Here is a 22,519-nt window from a genome sequence, read left to right on the forward strand (position 1 = left end):
TTCTCTCTCTCTCCACTTGTCCCTCCCCCTGCTTGTTCTCTCTCTCTCTCTTATTTATTTATATAATAAGTAAATAGAGTCTTTAAAAAGAAAAAAGAAAGGAAGAAATAAAATTGTCTCTTTTTGCAGATGCATGATCTTACATGTAGAAAACCTAAAGGAGTCCACCAAAAAACTGCTAGAATCAATAAGCAAATTCAGCTAAGTTGAAGAATATAAAATCAAAATGGGAAAGTCAGTTTTATTTCTATGCACTAACAAGAAAATATCTGAAAACAAAAAGAAAGAAAATAATTCCACTCACAATAGCACCATAAAAATAAAATATTTTGTAATAAACTTAACAAAGGAGGTGGAGGACCTGAATACTAGAAATTGTAAAGACACTGATGAGGGGATCCCTGGGTGGCTCAGTGGTTTAACACCTGCCTTCAGCCCAGGGCATGATCCTGGAGTTCCGGGATCAAGTCCCTCATCAGACTCCCTGCATGGAGCCTGCTTCTCTCTCTGCCTATGTCTCTGACTCTCTCTCTCTCTCTCTCTGTGTCTCTCATGAATAAATAAATAAAATCTTTAAAAAAAAATTAAGACACTGATGAAAGAAATAAGACACAGATAAATGGAAAGGTATTGTTTGCTTGTGGATGGGAATGATTAATATTTTTAAAATGCCCATACTACTCAAATCCATTTACCATTCAATGCAATTCCTGTCAAAATTCCAATGGCATTTTTTTACAGAAGAAATAGAAGAGAAAAATTCAATCCTGAAATTCATGTGAAACCACAAAAGAACTCGAATATGCAAAGCAATCTTGAGAAAGAAGGAAAAAGCCAGAGGCATCACAATTCCTGATTTCAAAGTATACTACTGAGCAATAGTAGCCAAAAAGTAAGCAACTGTCATAACACATATATACACACATACACACACACACCAGTGGAGTAGAATAGATAGTACCAAAATAAACCCACAAATACATGATCAATTAATTTTTGACAAGGGTCAATAAATGAGTTTAGAAAACTGAGTATTCACATGGAAATAATGAAATTGGACCTCTATTTTACACCACTCACAAAAATTAACTTGAAATGGGTTAAATACTTAAATGTAAAACCTGAAACTATAAAACTCCTAGAAGAAAATATGAGGAAAAAGCCTCCGCAATAATGGTGTTAGAAATGAATTTTTTTGATATGACACCAAAAGCACAAGCAACAAATAAATAGGACTACATCAAATTAAAATTTTTCTGCCCATCAAAAGAAACGATCAACAGAATGAAATGGCAACCTACAGAATGGAAGGAAATATTTGCAAACCAAATATAAGGTAAGAGGCTAACAACTCAAACATAGGAGAAACTCATGCAACTCACTAGCAAAGAAGGAAAAAAATCTGACTAGAAAATGAGCAGAGGACTTGAATAGATGTGTTTCCAAAGAAGACATACATATGGCCAACAGATACATGAAAATATACTCAACATAGCTAACTGTCATGGAAATGCAAATCAAAACCACAAGGAGTTATCACCCCCTGCCTGTTAGAATGGCTATTATCAAAAAGATAAGAGGTAACAAATGTTAATGAGGATGTGGAGAAAAGGGGATTCCAATGCATTGTTGGTGGGAATATAAATTGATGCAGCCATTATGGAAAACAGCATGGAAGTTACACAAAAAATTAAAAATAAAATACCCTATAATCTGGTAATTCTATTTTTGAATATATATCTGAAAGAAATGATCACTATCACAAAGAGATTACCTGCATCCCCAGATTCATTGCAGTGTATTTCACAATAGTCAAGACATGGAAAGAACCTAAGTGCCCATCAACAGATGAATAGATTAAGAAAATGTACACACATATACAGAGAAAGAAAGAGAGATGGGGGGGTGGGGAAGGAGAGAATGAGAGAGAAAGAGAGAGATTATTCAGCCATAAAAAGGAAGAAAATCTTGTCATTTGTAATACCATGGGTGAGCTTTGAGCACATTATGCTCAGTGAAATAAATCAGAGAAATAGAAATTCTGTATAATCTCTCTTATACATGAAATCTGAGGGAAAAAGGCCAAACTCATAGAAACAGAAAATCAAATGGGAGAGGAGGATGGGGAGATGTCAAAGAGTCAAACTTAGAATTATAAGATCAATAAATTCTGAGTATCAAACGTACAGTGTGATGACTCTAGTTAACAATACTGTTATATGTGATGAAAGCTGTTAAGAGAGTAGATCTTAAGGGTTCTCCCTACACACAAAATTCACAAAATTTGTATTATGTGAGGTAATACATGTGTTAACTAATCTAATTGTAGTAATCATTTTTATACACATATAATCATCACTTTGTACATCTTAAACTTACATAATGTTATATGTCAATTTTATTTCAAGAAAATTGGAAAGAAAAATAAAGTGCTGTGATAGCTTTAAAAATTTTTAAATAAAGACTATTAATCACATCAGTAAGGCAAAAAAGAAAAATCATGTGATCAAATGTTACATGTAGAAAATCCATTTGGCAAAATCCAACACTCATTCATGATCAAAAACTGTCAGTAAACTAAAAATAGAGGGTATTTTCTCAACTTCATAAGGACTACCTGCAAAAAACCTATAGCCAACATCCATCAGCTTGAAAGAGTTGACACACATACACACATACACACATTCACCAAACCTTCTACAACTATTGCAAATGACTATAGCAAGGTTGCAGGATACAAGGTTAACATATAAAAGTCAATAGCTTTCCTATGTATCCAAAATGAACAAGTGGAATTTGAAGTTAAAAACAGAGTACCATTTACATTATCACCCAAAAATTAAACACTTACGTATAAATATTTTTAAAATGTGCAACATTTGTTTTTATAGGAAAACTACAAACTTTGATAATAAAATCAAAGATGAATTATATAAATGAAGAGATATTCCATGTTCATAGATGGGAAGACTCAATATTGTCAAAATGTCAAGTTCTTTTGAACTTGATCTATAGATTCAATGTAATTCCAATCAAAATCCAGCAAGTTGGATGGATATTTGGTGGATATTGACAAATTGATTCTAAAGTTTATACGGATAAGCAAAGGATCCAGAATACCTATGACAGTATTGAAGGAGAAAAACAAAGTTGGAGGACTGACACCTCCCAACTTCAAGACTTCATATAAAGTGACAGTAATCAAGACAGTGTGGTATTGACAAAAGAACAGACAATGGAACAAAATAGAGCATCCAGAAATAGACTCACACATATATACTTAACTGATCTTTGACAAAGGAGCAAAGGGAACACAATGGAACAAAGGTAGTCTCTTCAACAAATGGTGTTTAACACTTGGATATCCACAGGTGAAATCATTAATCTAGACACAGACCTTATCTCTTTACAAAAATGAACTCAAAATAGATCATAGACCTAAACATAAAATCCAAAACTATAAAACTCCTAGAAGGTAACACAGGAGAAAACCTAGATGACCCCAGATATTGTGATGTGCTTTAGATACAACATAGAGGATAGGAGCCATGAAAGAATAAATTGGACTTTATTAAAATTAAAAACTTCTGGTCTGTGAAAGGCAATATTAAGAGATTTAGAAAACAAGCCATGGATTTGGAGAAAATATTTGCAAAAGACACATCTGACAGAGGGCTATTAACTAAAATATATGTGGAATTCTTAAAACTCAATACGAAGACAAACAATCCAATCAAAAACTTGGCCAAAGTTCTTAACAGACATCTCACCAAAGATGTGCGGGTGGCATACATTTTTTTTTTCTATACCATATGTCATCAGAAGTACAAATGAAAACACCAATGAGATAATACTATACACATTAAAATGATCAATATCTGGAACACTGACAAAACAAAATTCATTACAAATGCTATCAAAGATGTGGATCAACAGGGCATCTCATACATTTCTCATGTGAATGCAGTATGGCACAGCCACCTTGGAAGACAGTTGGACGTTTCTTATAAAACTACACATATTCTGGTAAGTATGATCCAGTAGTTATAGTCCTTGATGTTTATCCAAAGAAGCTGAAAACTTATGTCCACACAAAAGCCTGTACATGAATGTTTAGGGAAGATTTACTCGTAATTTCCAAAACCAGAAGCAACCAAAGTATCCTTCAGGCGATGTGACGACAAATAAACTGGCACATCCAGACAATGGAATATTATTCAGCACAGAAAGGAAATGAGCTATCAAGCCATGAAATGACATAAGGAACTTTATTTTTTAATTTTTTTATTTTTTTAACCAAAACCCAGTTGTATTTTAACACACTTGGAATGAACAATTTAAAAGTGAAAATATTAGAAACATTCCCATATATAATAGGATCACAAAATGAAACCTAAGAAAGCATTCCTATATATAATAGCATCACAAAGAGTAAGATACTTATGAGTAAATGTAACCAAGGAAGTACAAAACTATTCATTGAAAAACATAATATATTCTTGAAATCAGTTAAAGATTTAAATAAATTGAAAGACATCCATGTTTATGGATTGGAAAATATAATATTATTAAATGGCAATATTTTCCAAAATGACCTACACTTTCAATACAATCCTATCAAAATTCCATCTTCCTTTTCCTTCCAGAAATAGATAAGTTCACTCCAAAATGTGGAGTGTCATATGTCAAAATGACTGATGTCATATTTAAGAAAACCCTACCCAATCCAATTCATAGATGTGTCTCCTTTATAGAATCATAGATTCATAGATGTGTCTCCTTCTCAATATATATATATTTGCAAGTAATTCAAAATAGCCAAAACAATATCAAAAAAGAAAAAGTTGGAGACTTCACGGTTCCTGATTTCAAGACTAACTCCCAAACTGCTGAGATGGCCATATAGTGTTTTTTCATCTCCTATATTTTAGACATAAGGACCTTTCAATGCGTATTACTAAGTCAAAGAAGTCAATCTGAAAAGGTTATTTACTGTATTATTCTGAGCATATGACTTTCTGGAAAAGTAAAACTATGGAGAGAGTAAAAGTATCTGTCGTTGCCAGGGGTGGGAACAAACACAAGAGATGAAAAGGTAGAGCATAGAAATTTGGGGGCAGTGAAAATACTGTGTATTGTATTATATGATTGATATATGTTCCTATGAATTTGTTCAAACCCATGCAATGTATAATCACCTATTACCTAAATCTTAAGGTAAACTATGGACTTTGGATGATTATATGCCAGTGTATTTTCATCCTTGGCAAAAAAATGTATCATTCTGTGAGTGATGTGGATAATGGGAGAGACCATGCATGTGTGGGGATAGGGGATAAATGGAAAAATCTCTGTAGCTTCCTCTCAATTTCTTTATAAACCTAAATTTGCTCTAAAAAATAAAGTCTTCAAAATAATAGTAATATAATAATGTAATTATCATCTACTATTACAATTATTTTGAAATCTTCTTTAGAACTTGAGAGGAGAGGGAAAGTTGGCTCCCACCTTTGGCCTATGGCTGGTTCAGCTTCCTTTCCAACCTCTTCTTCCTGTAGCCACGTGGATAGATAGGCCCGCACTGAATGGACAACTGCGTGCTCTGCCCAGCTCTGCCTACCTCCACTCCTTGAGGTGTTCAGATTATGAAGATACACTCAAATATCTGAAGGTTTGGAGGTCTAATATCTAGTTTTTTGTTCTTCACGAATAAATGTAAATGAAACTCTTGTTACATTTCTTGGATGAGGGGCCTGTGGAAACCATTGGGATGCTTGGCAAAGTTATATACAAAAGCATGTGTGCCTCAAAATGCATAAATGTACAATTGATAGGGAGGAAGGAGAGCACTTGTCATGATGGGTACCGCATGATGTATGGTCTTATTGAATCACTATATTGTATACTCAGAACTGATATAACACTGTATCTTAACTATACTGGAATTTATTTTTTTTAAAGATTGTATTTATTTATTCATGACACACACACACACACACACACACAGAGGCAGAGACATAGGCAGAGGAGAAGCAAGCCCCACGCAGGGAGCCCGATGTGGGACTCGATCCCGGACCTTCAAGATCACGCCCTGGGCCAAAGGCAGGCACTAAACCACCAAGCCACTCAGGGATCCCCTATACTGGAATTTAAAATAAATTTTAAAAATTTCATGGTATTCAAAAAAAAATAAAAAATAACAACAAAATAAAGAAGAAAAAAAGATGTGCATTTGTTCTATGCATTTTACCTGTTACGCTTAGTGACGAGAATGGGGTTGTTTTTAATAAAATGATAATTGGATTAAAACATCAAATAGATAGAAGTCTCAAGGTACTAAGATAGAGGTACTTAAGAAAACCTTAAAAAGAAGATATCTCATTGGTCATCGTTGGCTATTGCTAGGGAACAATTTATTTATTCTCAACACCAATAAAGTAAAAAAAGGGTTTCATAAAATGTGGCCAAAATTTCTCTTTACTTTGTGCTTAATAAGCATTGATCCGGCATGAAGAAGTGTGGCTGAAATAGACAGGACTGATCAATTTGATTCAGCCCATCTATCTCATTATGACTCCTGTAATGACAGGACATATGACAGGGACCCTGAGAGTATGAGGGGGAATGCCTTAAGGAGCCATAGTGACCAAATAGGTCTGTACTACATGTCTGGTTGGCTTCTCGTTGATAGTAATGATGGCAGATCCTATAAAGGAAAAGGGAAGAAATAAGAAAAAAAAAAAAAAAAACAAGGGTCAAAGGTAAGGACCTTCTCAAAATCAAATTCATCCAGAGAAAGCTCAGAGAAGTGAGATTTGCAGAAGTTTCCACCATCCACCCATGAGGGCCTGAAAATGAGCAGAGTCTTAGTGACTCAGGCACAGAAAACGTTTGATCTGATTACAAATTATGTCATTTGAGGATCTTCATCTCCGGCATTATCAGTATACAAAGCCAAGAGCGCTAAAATTATACTATTAGTTGATAGGAAAGTTAATAATTAAAAACAAAAATAATGAAATTACAGACCAATGATAAAATCATTGACAGCAGCAATGTCTCCTCCCTCTGAGCCAGGCACTGTGCTATATGCCTTGCTGGATTCTGATAAACACTAGTTATTTTCCCCACTTCATACGTGAAGTAACCAGTTACTGCAGATAGGTTAAATAGTTTTCTAATAAGTGACAGACATGGGATTTGAACCCAACTGTGTCTGGCTCAAATCGTGTATTCCTAAACACTAGGACATACTCCCTCTATCAATTACAGCCTCAGGAAGACGTTGCAAATTATGAGGGGAAAACCCTTGGCATTTTATTTCCAATGATAAAAAAAAAATCATTTCTTCAAGAAACAGAGCCAGCACTTAATCAGTATTTGCCACATGCTATCAAACTCATTTTCACAATGGTAATATCTATTTGACAACCGGGGATAAAAGTGATATTCTTTGAAAACGAGGCCACAATCCAGTTAAAATAAAAACGTCTCAAGCAAGGTATGCTTTAATTTAATTTAAGTCCTGGAAAACAGCTTGCCCAAAAATGACTTTTGCAAGTCACGTACAGTATTTCAATCTGTCATTTTGTATTGACCTTCACAGGCCTGAATATATTGCACCAGACTTGGGAAGCTTATGAGAATGATATTAAACTTGGTAATATTTTTTAAATCTTATTTTATATCCACTCTGCTTTTTACTTCACTGTGTATAATTCTTGAAAGCATTGATATTACAGAGCATTCTTAGATGTATACTGATTTTCTTGCTAATTAGAATTTTTCGAGGTTAATTCAATAAATCACTGTAAAAGTGGAATGTTAACTCAAATACAATGTGGAGGAATCACGTATTCAGAATAGTCATCTCAATATTTTGATGATGAGTAGCAGATTTTACTTGAAGGTTTTAGGAAAGTGTGTTTAAGATCTAGCACTCAGTTTATTAGCGTTTGCATCTGCAAATAGAGTTTGGAATAACTTACTTTAATTAAATCTTACATTGCTGAGTATGTCTTCGATAATCTATCTCTCCTATTTTAATTTTCACCCTTCAATAATCTCATAATAGAAATTAATCTTCTTTAATGTGGGGTGCCTTTCACTTTGTTGGCCAGAACAGAATTCAGTTCTGCAGCATACATTCTGCCTATTTCCATTCCATACTCAGCATTCTTCACTAACATCAGGAATAATCAATTGATGAAATACTTAACAATATTACTTCAAAATAGCATTTTTTGAAGACTTATTTATTTATTTATTTGAGAAAGAGAGTGTGTGTGAGTGAGGAGAGGGGCAAAGGGAGAGGGAGAAAGAGAATCCTCAAACTGACTCCCCACTGAGCGTGGAGCCCAAAGTGGGGCTCCATCCCAGGACTCTGATGATATGATCTGAGCTGAGATTAAGAGTTGGCCACTTAACCAACTGAGCCACCCAGGCATCCCTCAAAATAGCATTTAAACAATATAAGTTGTTGATATAATCTTAAGAAAACAATAAGACATGTAGTAGGCACAATTATCATCTTCTAGAAAGGTAGAAACTTACGCATTATACTTCAGTCCAAGCCAGACTACTAGTAAACAGGTTGTATAAAATAAGAACATTTTTAGATTGTGAAATCTTCCTCATATTTTTATAGCCAGTCATAGGAGAATGGGGACCACATATATGAGAAAATAAATCAAGAAAGGGAAAGAAAGGGGATATAGAAAGGAGGATACCCAGCACAAGACATAATTGAAGCATCTTCCAAACTGTTGGGAATGGAGAACCCAGAAAACAGTTGTGCCTAGATACAAGGGCATCCAGTCTACGGGGAAGTAGACCAGATAGTCCTGGAAAGATTTTTTTTTTAATTATATGTATTTTTTAAAGTAGGCTCCACACCCCAGATGGTGATCAAACTCACCATCCTAAGGTCAAAAGTCACATGCTCTATGTACCAAGCCAGCCAGGTGCCCCCTGGAAAGATTTTTTTTTTTTTTAAGAAGGCCTTGGTAGAGGAACTGAAATATATGAATATTTTGAGAGAGATTGGGAGAGGATTTGATGATCATGCTATAGTGCCAATTACTAGAAAATTAAGTAAAAGAACACAGAAGCAAACAAAAAAGCAATTATTAACACCAGGGGAAAAAGAAATTGTGAAAAAAAATGTTCACAGCCCTCAGTAGAATTTATTAGTGATAATGCACACTGAATATTAATTTAAAAAGTATAATGTAACTATTAAGAAAATAAGGAGTAGAGATAGAAAAGACAGACAAATCTTGATCTTCTTTAGGGAAAGTCAATAGATAATTTCCCACACTAAAATAGCACTAATACTGAGAAGGAAAAGATAGAGAAGAAGTTTTTAAGAAGTAGCCACACAAACATGTTAGGAAAGCAAGTTCTAATAGAAATGTTAGAAATACATATCTTTATGAAAAGGGAAATGGGATGAAGGACAGAATCAGGGATGAATATTCTTTTTAACATTTCGGAAGTCAATGTTTGAAACTGTGATTGGTGTAAACTGACTACATAGAATCTGCATTATACATAAATATATTTTATTTAGGAGGACAAGGTAGAAAATCCAAAGTTTAGTCTGTGGATAACCACTGAAAGTTCAAGTCATTCAGAATTTTTAATAAGCAATGCTCTCATTCTATCAAGACCAAAACACATGCTTTCCACCAAATAATATAGCTTTCCTTTGCAACTGTATAAAATATGCATCTAACATCATTCACAGCTTTAGTTCACATGTGCCTTTTAGCAATCAGTTCAGAAGATGGGGAAAAAACAACAACAACAACAACAAAAACAACAACAACAAAAAAACATATGACCAGGTTCTTCAAACTTGGTTTTATTTTTTTCTTCATTTTTTTTTTTTTTAAAGTAAGCTCTATGTCCAACATGGGTGTTGAACCCACGTCAAGATCAATAGTCCCATTCTCTACCGACTGAGACAGCCAGGCACCCCCAAACATGGTTTTACTAGCACAATGGAACCATAATTTTCTGAATGAAATACAGAAAGCAAAACATTGTGATGTTTTAGGATGAGGAAACCATAAACAAGATCTAGTTTAATTAAAATTACTTAATATTATAAAGCCCATAGTTTCATTACATTTCAGTTACATGATATGCAACAATAAACATTCAACTGTGTTTATTTATGCATTTAATTCAATAACGAGATTGAGGGCGTTCATCAGGCATTCCTTTCATGGGGATTCAGATTTAATGATGTAACCAAGGTGTCTGCCTCAAGAGCTAGCTCATCCAGTAAATAGGAGATTCTAAAATTCTCACACACAAAAAAAATCAAAATTCCCTTATCAGTACTTTTATCTTCCTTAGCCAAACCATGCACTCAAATTAAGATCGCTCAGAAGAGTCTCTTTACTTAAATGTGAAAAACTCCTTTAATTTAAGTATAGTTGATTAGAGAGACTAGGAAGAAAATGGACAGCTCCATAGTCATGAAAAGACTGTTTTCCAAACTATTCTTAATATATGTTACTTGGAACCTAGAATCCATTTTCCTCCGGAAATAATACTGAAATGAGGGCAGCTAATATTTTACAGATGTGCTTGGTGTTCTTGGGAAGCTATAGCTTATTTGTTTTCCATTGGCAACATTCACGTGTGTATTTACAGATGTAAATGTACTTAAATCATCTTTTGTGCATTAATAGTGTAGTCAATCGGAGTAGTGAAAGTGTTTTTTTCTTTCTAAAGGCACACAGTGAGTACTAAGACTTATGCCCTGAGGTTTCAAGGCAGCTTATGTTCCAGCATAAAATTTGATATTTGATGGTATATTATTTTCTCATTCCCATCAACATTTTTTTTTGTAGGAAATGCATTATGCATAGCCAAGAATTTTTTGGAGGAGGTGTACCAATTAAATCTCATTGCCATGAACAATTTGCTTAAGGGTAAAATGCTGCCCACCCCCCCAAAAAAAAAAAACAGAAAACTTTTTTGGAAGGTCATTTCAATATGAATCTACTAAAACTTGTTCAAATAACAAGCTTTGAAAAAATAAACTTTTTAAAGATATTATTTTGAAACAAATACAACATTTCAAAATAGGCTGACCTGGGCAGGCTCTTTCTTCCACCATGTTATCCTCTACGTAGGACTTCCTCATTTTAAAAGAAAGGGGCTTTTTTGTAAATGTCCTTTTCTAAAATGTGGGAGAACAATTTCCGTTCCAAACGAGGTTTCACACAGTCTCTGCGATCATACCTAAATTATTAATTTGGTTAATCAGTACATTCCCTCCACAGAAATTGTAGAGGCAGTCTGGTCCTATTTCCTCTCCAAAACTTCACACAATATTAATCAGTGCATTTTTTTTCTATTTTAAAATGAAAACAGTATTAAGCCCAGTTAATGCTTAGCAGTCTTAAGACATAGGATGCAAACTACTTAAAGCAAACAACAACCACAACAAAAATGGGTGCATTTCATTACAGTTTACACAAAGGAATTCAATCTATGGTTCTACTACCTATACAATCTGTGGTTTATAACTGAGCAAAAATCCCACCCGCACCCCCAGACTGACCACAAATAATTTTTTTTAAGATGTATAATTGGGACACCTGTCTCAAATCCTTTGATGGGTTTTTAGTTCATTTCTTGGGAGAAGTGTTCTGGCTGCCTCCTTTTTAATCAAAGCTACTTTGCAAAATTGCTTCCCAAGTCAGACCTCAGAATATTAGCAAAAGTCTGGCGCTGGCCTTGTTGCAATTTGAATATTCACAGCCAGAGTTTTACAGCCGCTCCATCGTGAGTAATGTGCTGAAACTCCCACAATTCAGTCATCATTTCTTCCGTTCCTCAGCTGGCCCTGGCCCTTGGAATGTTTGCGTGGTGTCACCGTGAATGTGCTGGGAGCAGAGTTATATGGCATCATTTGGAGAAACATTGCGTTAATAACCAGAGTTCAAGGGCAAAGGATATAAACGGAGCAAATTACAAGTCTGAACAGATATATAGCTTTTGCTAAAAGGGACATGGGCTGCTACTTTATTTACTGGGCACTGGTGCACTTGTGAAGGTGCGGAAACGCACGAAGGCATTTTTAAACGACCACATCGCAGCCTAAGAAAACAACACAAATTTTCAGGCGAGAAAGAAAGCTAGTGCAAGGATCAACGATCCTGAGTTTCCTAATGAGAGAATACGATTTGCTATAAAGTACCTTAAGTTTCCGGGGTAATTTCACAGAGGATAATATCATTTTATGTGTCACAATGGAGGGGAAGCAGAAGCTTGCTGGAAATCTAAATTCAATAGATCATCTCAAACTGCAGGTTAGCCCAATTTTGTCAGGGATTTCTTGCTATGGTCTTTTTAACCAGGGGGTGCAACCCTAGTTGAAAATGGACACCATGAGGGGATCCCTGGGTGGCGCGGCGGTTTAGCGCCTGCCTTTGGCCCGGGGCGCGATCCTGGAGACCCGGGATCGAATCCCACGTCGGGCTCCCGGTGCATGGAGCCTGCTTCTCCCTCTGCCTGTGTCTCTGCCTCTCTCTCTCTCACTGTGTGCCTATCATAAATTAAAAAAAAAAAAAAAAAAAAGAAAGAAAATGGACACCATGAAAGAGAAATTTGTAGAAATGTAGTATTTCGTTTTCATATGTTGACCAGAGGTATCTCAATAATTAAATAAAAGGGGAACCAAAAATTGAAAAGAGGGAAAGCAAAGAGGGAAATCCTTTTTTTAAAAGGATCAATAGGATACCATCATTAATAATCAAGGAAAACAAAAGAAATGAGCACACCTGCTACATTACCAAATATTTTTTTTCCAAATATTTTTTTATTAATATTCTCAATAACGCTGAGCATACTGTAAAATAAAGTGACCAGATATTTTCCTGTTAGATAGGATGGAAAGCTACAAGTTTTTTGTTTTTCTTTCCTTTTCTTCTTCTTCTTCTTCTTCTTCTTCTTCTTCTTCTTCTTCTTCTTCTTCTTCTTTTGTAAAGCAATTTGGAAATTATTGTATAAAATTATCAAGATGTTCGTTAAACATGGCCTATGTGTCCCATTTAAATGGTTTCTTTGAAATCAATAATTTAAAAGACGGAAAGATGTTCCTTACTGTATTATTTACTTTATTGAAAGCTAGAAGCTACCTAATAACCAACAATGAGGAAATGGTTAATCAAATTATATATACACTCAAGGAAATCTTAGGGTGTTACTAAAATTGATTAACATGGCTATCTTCTACTAATATTAAAAAGTTCTTTTGATATCATATATAAAAAAAACCCCACAGGATTCAAATGAACTCTTTTATAAATATTTAAGCATACATAAAAACAATTCTAGGAAGAAACGTACATGAATTTAATTCATGTGTGCTTTACTGTGGGGGGAGGGCCAATACACTATCTGTGCTAGCTCGATGGGATTAAGTTTCTTTAATTTTTTTGACTTACTGTTGTACTGTTAAAATATGGTATTTCAAAGAGAAATTGCGTGGAGCTACGTTCTTGCTCCCTTGACTCATTTCCAACCACAATGGGATAAAATACACCTCTGTGACATGATTCAATTTCACTTATTGCTATTTTAAGTATGGCTTTTATTTTCTTAGGGGTGGTGGTTGCTAGGACAGAAGTCGGATGGATGGTGGGTATTCTAAAGCACAATGAGGTGGAATAACATCCCCCCCCCCCCAAAAATATCCTACTGTTTTCTCTAAACTATTTTGCTCTCAGAGGTAAAAATCAGCTTATAGGCAGGACTGCCTTATTTCTTGACATGAGATGTATTAGCTTCAGTGCCGCAGCTTGTACAGGAGGAAACACTCATGGTGAATGCACCTGCCCTTCAGTTGCCAAAGAAGAGCCCGGATGATACAATAGCTCTCTACCAACCCAATTTCTCTGGTGGTTCATGACATATTTTTTCCTGTTATCCTCTGTCTGCTTCAATCCCTACTCTCAATCTAATGAGTTTGTAAAAGGACACTTCCTAAATCGAATTGCCTAAAACCATGTGCTGTCATCTTTTTGCAAGGATAAACAAAACATTCAAATTGCTCATGACTTTTAAGCACGTAAAAGCTAGACAAATTATGAAAATTTTACATTCTAGAGTGCAAAATGATCTCTGGAACACACTCTTCTATTTTATTTTACTCTTTTGGAGCTAAGGTTTTTCTTTTTTTAAGCATTTAATATCCAATTGTGTTTTGTTTTTGTTTTTGTTTTATCCTGCACAGACCATCTAAAGTGCATCGTGTCCTCCTACACCCCCCGCCCCCCAATTTTTTGAAACCTATTTCCAATGATTTTAATGTTGCCGAGACGAGAGCCTGCACCTAACTGTTGAGGTCTGGTTTCGTATAACCAACGGGGGCATCGGCCACACGACCGGCAAACAGGACGTCAAAACTGTTTGCAGTTTGGGAAGGGGAGGCTCGGGGATTGTTCCGATGGCGAGATGATTTGTCAAACAGCGGTCCCAAATTGCGCGGGGCTCTTCGCCCTCCACTTTCCCATCGTGCGTTTTCCTTCCTCCCACGGAGATATAATAGAAACTAATCTTCAAGACCCAAACGCGGCGAGCCGGGTCCCTTTGTGCAGGCGTCTCGCTCTCCCCGCCCAGTGCCCGCGCCGCGCCGCGCCGCGCGCTGCCGTGGACACTCGGGGCCCCCCGCGGCTCGGACCCCGGCGGCCAGACAGGCCATCCATCACCCGCCCCGCTCCCGCCGAGCGCCGCCGCCGCGGCCAATCGGGCGGCAGGTGGGGCGCACCTGCGGGGCGGCCGCCGCCCCCGCGCCCCCCGCGCTCCCCGCGCCCCCCGCGCTCGCCGCGCTCTCCAGGTGGGCCGTGCCCTGGCAGCCCGCGCGCTCTCCGAGGCCAGGACCGGGCAGGTAGGTCCGGGTGACGGGGCCCGGCGTGGGGCGGGGGCAGGCTGCGGGGGCCTGGGTGGGGTGAGCGGGGCGGGATCGCCTTCTCCCTTCAGGCACGCGCCCCTCGGATTGGTCTGCCGTCCGCGTGTGCGGACACGCGCGCCCGCGCTGGGGTTCGTCTCTGAACCAAGTGGAAGGCTGACGACGCTTACCTTAGCAAGGGAGGAGTGAGTGAGAACACATCTGAGCGCTAGGATTCCTTGCCTCCGGTCTGCTCCCTTTGGACAGCACGGACTCGTGGTGGGTCTGGCAGCCAAGTCTGAATTCGGCATTGGCCCACGCAGACTTCAAGCAGAATTCCCCCCCACCGCACCCCAACACCTACCTAACCCCCCACCCCAGACCGAAGTGCACAATGCTAGCACAACGCTGATAACCTGTCTCCATAGGATGCACAAACTACTCCAAGCAAAAGCCTCACCTGGATCTCAAGGGTGGTAAAAACAAAACAAAAACAGAAGCTTGTAAGAATTCAAAAAAAAAAAAAAAAAACAAAAAAAGAAAAAGAAAAAGAAAGGAGCAGAACCTCAAACCACAGGGAAGCTTTAATTTTCCAGATAGGTCAACTAATTGTAGTGCAATCACCTTGCCTTTAAGGGTGTGGCTGAGTTCCTTGGCTCTTCTGAGGAGGAGGCTACAATGAGTCCTGCTAACATGTTATGCATTCCTATAACTGGACTCCACAACGCCTTTTGGTGTAAAGGATCCACTACATCTACTTTATCATGTAATTTGAGAACAACTGAGGCCACACCGAATCCCCACCCCTCCCCCTTGTGTTCCACGAGTGTGACTGTCTATGTAGATGTCAGTTGTGTCCAGGCAAGGCCTTGGGAGGACTGGAGGAGGGGTCCAGACAGCCCTGCCAATGGCTTCCAGGTTTTCCAGAAAAGCAGGTGTCTAACAAAATAAAAATAAAAATAAATAATGGCAAGCACAGCAGTAAGCATCACCCCAGCCCTCCACCCCAGGCTTCCTTCTGAATCATAAATCACAAAAGAGAGATCAATGACCCCAGTTTTCCTGCCTTTAACAACTGGAACTGATAATGCCAAAAAGGAAGAGAAACAAACATGTGAGCCATATTGCTGCCAGAGGAGGGGTACATATGGGAAGGTCCAGGTTTCTCATCTGTTTGAGAACCGCCCTGGCTAAGAAGGGTCTCAGATCCTCAAAGCTGGTGGTTCTCAAACCTGGCTTCACATGAGACCCACACCTGGGTTGGTTTTTTTTTTTTTTAAAGAAAATACCAATGCCTAGAGCCACATTCTGATTCTCTTGGTCTGGGGTGTGGTCGAACTAGAAGTGCTTTAGCAAACCACCCTTGTCGTTGGCATGCACGGCCCTCCAGCTGCACATTCCATTTCTGTTCTGTTTCATGGGATCCATGGATAGGATTCACGGGATAGGATTCAGTTCTGTTTCATGGGATCCAACCGCCCCCTGTTCCTCTCCTCCGTCAAATACACGCAGTCCACACTGAGGTGACAGTCTCTCTTTCTGTGCCATCCATCACTTACTCTTATTAGCATTCTGGTCTGTTTATTCCAGGTGTTAGAAATCGATCACTTCTTATTTTAACACCTTGATAGCAAGGGTTTGTTTGTTTGTTTTTGTATTAATGCATCTATGTTTTCATTATTATTTAAAGTACCGGCTGGGGAGGGGCAGGTGGAGAGCAAGTGATAGGAGGGATTTTGCTTGCTGGGGAATTCTGAAGTCTCAAATATTTTTTTTTTTCTCAGAACTTGGAGAAGTTCCCCCCTCCTCGGTGGCTTTTGTTCATCAGCTCCAGGCCCACCTGAGCCACCTCACAGTAGCCTACTCAGGTCTGGCTACACATTTTGTATGAGCGGAGCATTCTTACTGTTCACCAAAGTGGAACCGGAGTCCCTCTTTCCCTGGGTTTTTTCTCGCTCTCCGTGGCCAGCAGCGCCGCATTTCTGGATTATGTTGTACACTTTTCCTTGAGAGATAGATGATCTGTTCTTTGATTAGACATCCTGACCTTTTACGGGTGTTGATCATTGATCTTGATCTGGGCTGGGTAGAAAGCTCTTGACTCTGAAAAGTTACTCTGTTGCCAACACCACGGGGAAATTCAATTTCTGCCTGCGCCCAGCCAGGGACTCCTCCTCAATTAGGATTTCTCTTGTTATGATTTTACTTTTATTAAGCAAGCTGCAGCCTCTGTTTTTCCAGCCCTAGCTTTTAGTTACAGTAATCAATTTTTTTTTTTTTTTCAGTGTAACTGGCTGTAATTGTTGGCTTGGATATTGAGCTTTCATAGGCTCAGACATAGTGTGTTCCCATGAAGGGTCTTCTCCATACCTCGCAGACAGATGGGTAATAATAGCATACATTAATACCTCCACATTGGTTTATGTGTGTTTGACCACAGTGCAAGCATAATTATTTTTGCCCAGTAAAAGCTATTAGAGATCTATTTGGTAGGTTTTACGATCAATAGCTCCTGTGATATTTGTGTAGCAGCCACAGAATAATCAATTGAAGGTCATATAAAGTAAATTACCATCCTCCTATAATGATTCTTTTTTCTAGATGAGAATTGGGTTTTATTATTTCATCAGGAGCCTCTCGGCGACGCATGCTCTGTCTGTTGGAGAAAGAGAGATATAAAAGTTGCGAGCGTGTTTTGAACATAGTATTAATATCCATTACTTGAATTTATGTTATTGGATTATTGAATTAGTGGATTCACACTGGAATTCCTTCAAAACCCTTTCTTATGTACTCAGTGACACAGTTAATAACAGTCGGGAGCAAATGGACGTCTTTTGCTGCATGGTGGAGTGAGTCACTTTGCAAAAGTCAATCTTTGTAGCTGTCTCTTTAAAGCAAATTTAGAGTTGGTTAAATGTGTTATATTGACAGTGTGACCGAGCTTCTCTCTTCAAACCCTTTTGGAGAGTGACTGGTGAACTAAGCAGGAGACCAAGTCGGGAGTGCTGCATACTAATGCACTGTCCACCAGTAGCTCAAGGTGAAACTGGGGGTGAGGTGGAGTTGAGGAGGGGCTATACCCCTGCTTTCCAGAGGCGGTGGGGGAGGTGTGTGGACAGGGGGTTCTCCCCACCCGAGATGCCTAACCTGGATTTCAGACTTGCAGGGCGAGCCAGAGCGATGCCTATGTCTCTATAAAAGATTGCAATTTGCCAATGGGAGGCATGCAATCCCCCAACTGTCTTAAAGGGACCCATTTTCAGAGTTTAGCCTTTCTTTTTGTGGGTGCAATCAGTTGTGCACTGAAAAACTGCAGCCACAGTTGGATAACTGCAGGCACAACGGGCCACGAGAGGCCTCTTTGCTCCAAATTTTGTACCTGCAACTAATTGCACTTACAGAAAATGGGAGTGTGGTAGGAGCTTTTTTAAAAATTGGGGCCAGTAAATTCTCCATGGAGGAAAGAGGCAAGGAGGGAGACAATTACTCACTTTCTTAAAGACAAAGGCAAATAGAGCTATCCTTTGCCTCGCATGTTCCATTGAGTCTTTGGGGCATGGCTTGGGAGCCAAATGCCAGGTACCACAAGTACCCTGATCATTTGAGATGCCTCCTGGCAATCGGTAACACTTTGCAAATGAACAGGAAACAATATGTTGAAAAGTACAATAGAAAAGATATGGGTGAGTTTCAGACTACAAGTTGGGTGATGTTGCATTAATGAAGAGTTTTAGAGTCAATGGCAAAAGGCATTTTCTTTCCTTTAAAGCAGTGGCTGTTATAGTTGTAACTTCTTATTTGTTTTGGGGGGTCAGTTAATGTGGAAGTTAAGATGGTGGTGCCTCTAGAGAGTAATAAAATGGAAAATCAGGGAATTATATATATATATATATTTATATTTATATATTTTTTATTTATATATATTTATATATGTATTTCAACATATATATATGCTTATGTATTTATACATATAGAAATACATTTCTACAAATTATATGTCTGCTTTATATACACACACACTTATACATGTATTATACATGAATGTATGCATGCATATACATTTTATTTACTTTTTTATGAGCTTAAGGAAAGAACATGTCTGGGGTCACCTGGCTGGCTCAGACAGTAGTACATGTGGCTCTTAATCTCAGGGTCCTGAGTTCAAGGCCCACATTGGGTGTGGAGCCTAGTTAAAAAAAAAAAAAATAGAAAGGACAATCTGTGGCCTCAGTCATCCCCTAGTCCCTGTGACTGAACCTCTGTCTAGAGGGGCTTGTGGAGCTATGTCACATTCATTCTTTTTTTTATTTTAAGATTTATTTTTTTAAGATTTATTTATTTATTTATTCATGAGAGTGGGAGGGACATAGGCAGAGGGAGAAGCAGGCTCCCTGTGGGGAGCCTGATGCTGAACTCAATCCCAGGACCCCAGGCCCATGACCTGAACCGAAGGCAGGCGCTCAACCACTGAGCCACCCAGTGCCCCTGTCATACTCATTCTATCATCTGATTGAGTACACTATGGTGACAAGCAAGCTGAATTTGAAACCAAGAACTGGTTTTCCAGCTTTTGCAGATGACCATTAATTCAGCCCCTGTACTGGAAATTAGAAATCAAATGCAAAATGAGACTGGAAATTTGAGATATTGTTCTTGCAGAAGTAATGATGACATATGATTATATTCAGTGATACATTTAATAACCCAACAAAACAGGAGCATGTCTTGGTTCCTGGGAAACTGATGAGGACTCGGGAGAGTAGGAGGAGTTAAAAAAAGGAAAAAAAGTCCAAGATACCATGGTAGACTGAACTCTGGAATAAGACAGTTAAGGGCCAGGGAAAATAAAATTAGGAGCCAAGAACTGGCCCCTGCCCTTCCAATTTCCTTGCTGTCTCCATATCACAACTCATGTAAAGCAAGTTTTGAGTTGTGGGTAATTTCTCCCACAGAATACTGCTAAAGGAATGATTCAATGCTTCCACAAGTTTACTTTAAAAATTGGCTTGTAACAGAATGGAAATATAAATGTAAAATTCGACAATGTATTGGCATTTGGTTTCATCTAGATCTATAGGCCTGGGAATCTAGTCTCCAGGGAAAATGCTTTCAAGAGGAAAAGTGTCCCTGGAAATACAAATGAACCCTCAACCAACTTCTTAAGGACTGCCTCCTCCAACCCTGCTACAGGTTGGGGACATTCGAGATTGTGGCGATGCCTCTTCATTTTCCCCATCTTTCTTTTCATGGTACATTAAAACATAAAGCTTCCCCCATGGTCCCTTGAAGGGACAAACCTTTGGTTCCACATTTCAAAAGGGGACAGAGAACTTGGCAAAAAATCAGGCAGGGAGGACACAGTGCAGGACCTTTCTTGTTCAAAGGTAACAAGTAATAATTTGAAAAATGGACTCTAATGATGAACAATTTCATGTATATAGGAAAACGTCTTGCGAACTCTGAAAGTTAAAAAAATTTTAAGAACCAACAAAGAGAAGCTACACAGTAACAGTTATTTTGAGCAAGAGGTACTCTAGGCAAATGAGGTATTACATAAATAAAGAGCTGTGATTGAAACTTATTGATGATCATTATGGTGATGAACATTGTGATTACTTCCTTCCAAGTTTTTGTAACACCTTTGCATTCTTTAGCCTCTAGAGAGGTTGCCTTGGCCAAACCCGGACGTTGGATTAATTCAACCATCTTCCTTCCCCATTTCTGTCCCAGTAGCTTCACTTTGCTAGTATGGTCTGACCTTGGCTAACCTTGGTTCCTTTTAAGAATAATATCCCAAGCTTCCCATGGGCTCTTACCACTGCTCTGTAGCTCCACCCAGTTTCCCCACTATGTTGGATCTCCATGACAATAAAACATCCCACACTTTACCTCTCTACTGGAACTTCCACTTTAAGCTAACTTTGCTACAAATGTCACCTGGACAATAAATGCCATTAGTTGGGAATCCCTCATCTTTTATATAATTCGAATATTAAAATTTCCCTGCAATGGCCCTGGCTTACCTTTTTCCTTCAAAACTACAACTGGTGAAAGAAGTCTTCTGCCTTCAAAAGGCCAGTTCTTTTGCTTAGGCTCTGAATCCTGTCTTCTCATCCTTCTCAAGGATTTTGTGGGCTTTGGTCCATTGCCCTCCTGTAGCCAAGACTCCTTTACTGGATCAGTTCACAGACTAAACAGTACAAACACCAAACAAAAAGAAGATACACAAACAAAACTCGACCCTATTTCTGGTAAAGGATGATAATTGATCTCCAATGACCATCATTTCTTTCTCCCTTGATTTTTAGCTGAGTCCATCAACACCCAGAAGAGACAATGTTGTCTAGCTTCTCTTGTACCTAGCTGTGGCCATGTGACTGAGTTAGCAGATGCAGTACCTCAACATCTTGGAAGTATCCTCAAAATGGGAGGACCTGAGCTTGTCATCATTCCCTCTCATGTTTGTGTTGACATAGCTGTAAGGTCAAAGGATCTGGGGGGCCCTTGTGTTTGGGGAGCCACCACAACAGCCCAAAACTTCTTTCTGCTTAACATAATGGGGAGAAAAATAGACATCTATCAAGTTGTTGTTGGGTTTTCTATCATTTGGAGCCCAAACAAATCCTAGCTGATCTGCTGGAATTCCCTTGATCCCTCATTTCCGTAAAAGTATTGCCACGTCTTCATCTTCCTTCCATGTCCAAGTATTTTGAGTCATCCACATACACAGCCTCTATATCCTCACTCCTTTCAGCTGATTCCAGTGTGGCTCCTATCATCATACCTATAAGACATTGGTTTAGTTGAGCTCAGGGTGTCCATTGTGCCAATCCACATTATAACCGATGGTGTCCTCTCTCACTGTCTCAAGTCTCTTTTTTCTAAGATTCTGTGACATCACGCTCTTTTGTGTTTTCTTTGGCCTCACAGGTCACTACCCTTGGGCCTCTTTTGCGAACCTACATTTCATTTGCCTTCTCCAGCACTACTCCTTTGGTTTCAGAGACATTTTAACTCAACGTGTCCAGAATGGAACTCCTGATTCTCCTACTGCCCAAACCTGTTCCTACTTCAATCTTCCTCATCTAAGCAAATTGTAAATTAGTAAATTTTCTGACTGGAATATGGAAGTCCTCTTTGATTCCTCTTTCTACCTCACTCTTCAAAACCCAAACCTCAAAGCCATTGTGGTGGAGTCTGTCTCATGTATCAATACCATATGCATCTACTTCTGTCTATCCTTCTGTCTGTCCTTCTGCCGCCCTCATCTAAGACATCATCATCTCTCTCCTGAGCTATGGAACAGCATCTGATCTGATTTTCCCCACCTTCACTAATGCCCTGATTCAAGCTCTGCAGTGGATTGATACTATGTTGAGAGTAGAATCTCAGATAGTTACTATGGAGCATATGACCCTATACAACATTGTTCCCTCCCACATGGGCTTCTCCTCAGTTCCTCAGTAAGGCCGAAGGTTTCCCATCCCAGGACCTTTGTGCACACTAATCCTTCTCATTCATAGTCTCTTTCATCTGAGTTTCTTGTGGTTGGCTCTTTCTTACCTTTCTGATTTCTCCTTAAGTGTTATTGCCTGAGCAAAATAT

At 38.6% G+C, this 22,519-nt stretch overlaps 1 protein-coding gene and 1 long non-coding RNA gene across 3 annotated transcripts in view; one reads left to right on the top strand and one right to left on the bottom strand.

The window, feature by feature from the left end:
* Positions 1-15,863, bottom strand: part of LOC112653469 (uncharacterized) — a 123,631-nt gene extending 107,768 nt beyond the window's left edge. Inside the window, exon 1 of one of the 2 annotated variants that reach the window (XR_007409844.1) lies at positions 15,103-15,863. This is a non-coding gene — a long non-coding RNA (uncharacterized LOC112653469). The remainder of the gene's footprint in view (positions 1-15,102) is intronic. The other variant, XR_004814541.2, reaches the window with a different exon arrangement.
* LOC112653468 (proline-rich protein HaeIII subfamily 1-like) overlaps positions 13,049-22,519 on the top strand; it is a 29,759-nt gene continuing 20,288 nt past the window's right edge. The window contains exon 1 of the mRNA XM_049108442.1: positions 13,049-14,911. Coding sequence (XP_048964399.1) covers positions 14,479-14,911 — 433 coding nt within the window. The 5' untranslated portion in view covers positions 13,049-14,478. The remainder of the gene's footprint in view (positions 14,912-22,519) is intronic.

This window comes from Canis lupus, chromosome 3, assembly GCF_003254725.2.
Source record: "Canis lupus dingo isolate Sandy chromosome 3, ASM325472v2, whole genome shotgun sequence".
Classification (NCBI taxonomy): domain Eukaryota; kingdom Metazoa; phylum Chordata; class Mammalia; order Carnivora; family Canidae; genus Canis; species Canis lupus.